This window comes from Crocuta crocuta, unplaced genomic scaffold, assembly GCF_008692635.1.
Source record: "Crocuta crocuta isolate KB4526 unplaced genomic scaffold, BGI_CrCroc_1.0 C29687646, whole genome shotgun sequence".
Taxonomy (NCBI): domain Eukaryota; kingdom Metazoa; phylum Chordata; class Mammalia; order Carnivora; family Hyaenidae; genus Crocuta; species Crocuta crocuta.
The window spans coordinates 1-4718 of NW_027551502.1; the positions used below are offsets into that span (position 1 = coordinate 1).

General features: G+C 62.8%; 1 protein-coding gene across 1 annotated transcript; it reads right to left on the minus strand.

Annotated features, from left to right (window-relative positions):
- Positions 1–200: 200 nt before the first annotated feature.
- Positions 201–4376, minus strand: LOC144219167 (tumor necrosis factor receptor superfamily member 16; the record flags this gene model as incomplete). Its single annotated transcript, XM_077749105.1, has 2 exons — positions 201–457; positions 4017–4376. Coding segments are annotated over 2 exons (617 nt in total), but the record flags the coding sequence as incomplete, so codon positions are not given.
- Positions 4377–4718: the final 342 nt, after the last annotated feature.

Below are 4718 nucleotides of genomic sequence, written 5' to 3' on the forward strand. Positions count from 1 at the left end.
TGGCAGGTGCCAGAACAGGTCAGGGACGGTCCCTCACCCTGCCCCTTGCTGACCTGCCGCACCCTGGCATGGGCCAGCTGCGGGTGAGGATGACCTCCGTTTGGGGCTGAGTTTGAAAAGAGTCTGAATTTTCAGGTCAAGGTCACAGTTCAACCCTACTTGAGGGCAAAGACCCCGCTCTTCATCCCCCGGCCCCCCTCTCACCTTTTGAAGGCAATGTAGGCCACGAGGCCAACAACCACGGCGGCCAGGATGGAGCAATAGACTGGGATGAGATTGTCGGCGGTGCCTCGGGTCACTACGGGCTGAGAGCTGCCCATCACTGTGGTCCCCACATCTGCCACCGTGCTGGCTATGAGGTCCTGCTCCGGAGGGAGCTCTGGCTCCTCTGTGCTGGGGGCGGTGCTGTCCGAGCCCTCCGAGGGTGTAGACCGAGTAATCCAACGGCCGGGGATCTCTGGGAGAAGGAGCTACAGGAGTGAGGGCCCACCCCCCACCACACCCCACCCCTCCACTTCTTCCCCAGCCCCAGCCCAGTGGTAGGGTGCCCAGCTGCACACAGGGGTGACATCGTGAGTGTGAGTCATGACAATGGAGAAGAAGTGCCTGGGTCCCGTCCAGCTCTGTCACTGACTTACTATGTGACTCTGCACACACCTCTCAACCTCAATTCTCCCATCTCTAGAATGGGAATATGAAGAGAGATGGTCTAGAAGCTCCCTTCCATCGGAGGCGTAGCCGTGGCCCTAGGAATCTATTCTGCTTTCCCTGGGTACCCAGAAGCCAGGCAGGGAGGCAAACACACAAAGAGAGAGAGCGCACAGGGAAGCTTCTGGATGGAAATGCGCTGGGGAAATGTTGTAACCTCCCTGGTCCCTGTTTGTCCCGATCGCCCCAGTCACCCCGGCCCTTGGGAAGGATGAGGGTGCCCGGGTCTGGACAGAGAGACACCTCCCTGCAGACCACATCCCCGAGAGCTGGCACCCAGTCTCCCTTCCGATCTCCAATGCCCTAGCTCTCAGCTCGGGCAGGGGAGGGCGCGCCAGCTGGCTTGCTTCCCTCCAGCCAGTCCTTAACCTGCCCAGTGGCTAGTCTCTGTTTCGTGCCCCGTGCGGCCCCCAAACCAAACCATCTGCTCTTGCCACCCAGAGAAAGACAGGGTTGGGTAGCTCACACCCTCCCTGGGCAGAAGCAGACTGCTGGTGGAGAGAAGGCTTACAAAGAAGGTACTGCCCACTGCTGGGAGGGGGGGCGGGCAGGGGAGCGTGCCTTGCCACCCACCTGGCCTGAACACGCCAGCAGGGCACTGCCAGCCTCCCTGACAGGGGCCCTGGCACCTCCTGGCACTAGTGGGTGGGATTTTCCATTCTGCCACCCAGCAGGGACAGGACCAGGGGCTGTGGGCTCCAGACGGCCCGGGGGGTGCCTGCCTGGGCAAAGTTGCCTACCCCATCCGTCCTCACTTCCTACGCCTGGGGCAGGGAGGGAAAGCAGATGGCACATGCCAGTGGGGTGAAGGGGAGGCTCTGTGCTCCCTGGCTCGGCCCGGCCCTGCCCCCAGTTTGCCCACCCAAGTCGGAGTTGAAGCTGCCCACTGGTCTCAGGGGCCTCCTTGGCTCAAGACGTAGGTGGTTCAAAGGCCCCCATTTTCAGCACCTTCTGAAGGGTACGGCCCCCAGATGTGAATCTGGAATCCATCTGGCTGGCATTAGGGAGGGGGCTGCCATCTGTCCCCCTCCCCTAGCTCAGTCCTGGGAGGGGGGAGGGCAGGACGTGCAGGAGACCCAGCCCTGTCCTCTGGCCTCCCCAGACAGGGTGTTGGGCTGGGGAGGGTCTTCTCTTGCTCCTCGGGACAAGCTGGAGGGGCAGCCTGAGCCCTGAGGCTGAGAGAGAACTTGGCTAGGACCGTCCCCACCAGAGGCTGAAGGTATGAAGTTGGTGAATCAGGCCATCACAGAGATCCGAGAAATCTCAAAGGGGACCCGTTGACAGTGGGCATTAAGGGCTAAGACAGGGCTGTCCCGGGCACTTTCTCTTCATCTCTCTGATCCCCCCTGGAGGGGGCGGCAGGGGGAGGACGGCACGATGAAATCCAGATGCAGTCATGTCCAACAGCATTCCAACCCGCTAAGCCCTTGGCGAGTCCTGACAGCCATTTCCGGAATGGGAGCTGTCAGACTTGGGGGTGGAAAGAGGGAGCAGGTTATTCCTAAATCCACATTTCACTGGGACAAGGGGGTGGGGGGGTGTCCTTCTGCCCCAAGGCCCAGTGAGTCACCATGTTGACACCTGAAATATATATGCAAGAAAGTACAATGCACTGGAGGGGAGGGGTGGGGGGTGACCAAACCACAATCCCATTCCATTTCCTGAAATGTTCTCTCTGTTCCAAGCTGACACTTAACCCTTCAGAGACTAGAGAAGGGAAGAGGGGCAGGGATGACCGCAGCGCTCAGGGGCACCCCCTTCCTTCAGGATGGCTGGGACAGGAGGGTGGTATCTGGGAGGGCTGTGTGAACGCCTCGGGAGGGAAGGCCTACCCCTCCCCCAGCCACCACCTCTCTTGCTCTCGCCGCACCCGTTAAGTGCCCCCACCGGCCAGTCCAGACTTGCCCGTGAACATGCTGCCCGCCTGCCCGCTGCTGAGACGCCCTCCCTGCTCTGCGCTGTGCCTGACGCCACTTGCCTGTCTCCTGGCCGAGGGCAATCGCCACCGGAATCACTCTGTTCTGTGCCCCCTCCTCCCTCCCTCCACACCCCCTCCCAACCCCAATGCGCACAGCTTCACACACATACCTGGTCTCAGCCCATGTTTAACCACCCTCCCCACCATGAGCTCCCTGAGCCAGGGATGACAGGATGTGGGAGCCAGGGATGCTGTCCACAGCAGGGCATCTACCCCCCCCCCAGATGAAGGGCAGGGGCTGCACTGCCTCACCCCTAATGGGGGCCCTCCCGGGAACTCAATGCTGGGACCGTGTCTACCTCATCAGAATGAGGCAAAGCTTGTCTCTCCCCCGTGAACCCTGGGGTTCACGCCGAGTGTGAGGGTGAGCGTGCCCAAAGGAAAGTAGCTAAAGGGGTGCCCAGCCACAGGGCGATGGACAGAAGGTGAAGGTGAAGGCACTGTCAACCTCTCCCTGCAGTAGAAAAGCCTCGTCTCCCCCGAGATGGAGGTCACCAACCAGAAGCCAAAGCAGGTCTGCGCTGGCTGCCACATGGCTTCCTCCTCCCATTTCACAAATTGCGCCATCTCCATGGGGCGCCATGCCTGAGTACGGTGGGTGCGCCCAGTTCCCATCCCCCCTGGAGACCCTGGCCCTCCATAAGCGCCCTGCCTTGTCCTTGGGCTCCTGAGCCCTAGGCCTGCCCCCTCTGCCTCCACCACCTCTCCTCAGTGTTCCCGGAGTCCAGCGTCATCCTTGGCCAAATGGTACCAATGACTGTTGACCCCTCCCCCAGACGTCACAGGCTGCGTGGGCCAGCCACCTTCCCTAACCCCATCCCTGGAAACTGCAGGGCCGATGAGGAAACCGGGGTCCAGAGACAAGGGTGACCTCCCTACCACCACCCCGAGGACGACAGGACAAATCCACCCTGGGTCCCCAGAGCCACAAACCACTCTGGACCTAGACCAGGCTTCAGAGCCATAAGGCCCCAACTCCTGAGGGGCCTCAAGCCCCCTTTCCAGGCCAGAGAGGTTGCTCAAGGACCAAACATGTCCCGCACTGGCCTGGAGGCCAGCTTTGAGTTGCTTATGTGCTGCCCATCGGAACCCCCAGATGAATAAGCCGGGGAAACGGGGTTCCAGTGTGGTAGCTGCGGCCTGAGGGTAGGAAGAGAGCCTTCTAAACACTCAGCGCAAGGAAATAGTGCGAGGGGGTCCTTTGGGCCTGGGGTTTCAGGGAGGGTGGCAGCGGGCTCAAGACCACCGAGCTCCGCCCCGCGCCCCCGGGCCGGCCCGGCTCGGCCCATCTCGACCCCCTAGGGGGCGCCCTTGCCCGCAGCGCGCTCACCCTCGCACTCGGCGTCCGCCCAGCGCGTGCACTCGCGCAGCTGGCGCTCGGTGTCCTCGCACACGGTGCACGGCAGGCACGGGTCCACGTGGTTGGCCTCGTCGGAGTACGTGCCGTCGGGGCACTCCTCGCACACGGTGTTCTGCCTGTCCTGGCACGAGAACACCAGGCCGGAGCCCGCCTCGCACACGCGGCACGCCTCGCAGCGGCCCGTCGTCTCGTCCTGGTAGTAGCCGTAGGCGCAGCGGCACACGGCGTCGTCGGCCTCCACGCACGGCGCCGACATGCTCTGCAGGCCCACGCACTCGGTGCACGGCTTGCACGGCTCCGTGGCGCTCACCACGTCCGAGAAGGTCACGCCTGAGGGCAGATGGAAGGGCGGGATGGGGGTGATGGAAGGGCAGGGTGGGGACCTGCCCTCTGGGCACCTGGGACGTGGGGGGCTGGAGGCCCTCCCGCAGAGGCCCCTCACTGAGCCCCACACTCCTCCTGGGGGTCCCGGGTCTGTGAAAGCTCCAGGCAGCTGAAGGGGGAAGGGAGCCCAGGGCCCCGGATGGAGCTGGTAAATTTCTTGGCGCATTCTCTTAGAGAGTTCCCAGCCCTGTCCCCTAGTTCCCAGCCTGATTAAGGAATAATCTGGGCGTGGTTCCCACCCAGCCCTCCCCGCGGGCCGGAGCTGGACTGTGAACCCAGCCCAGGCAT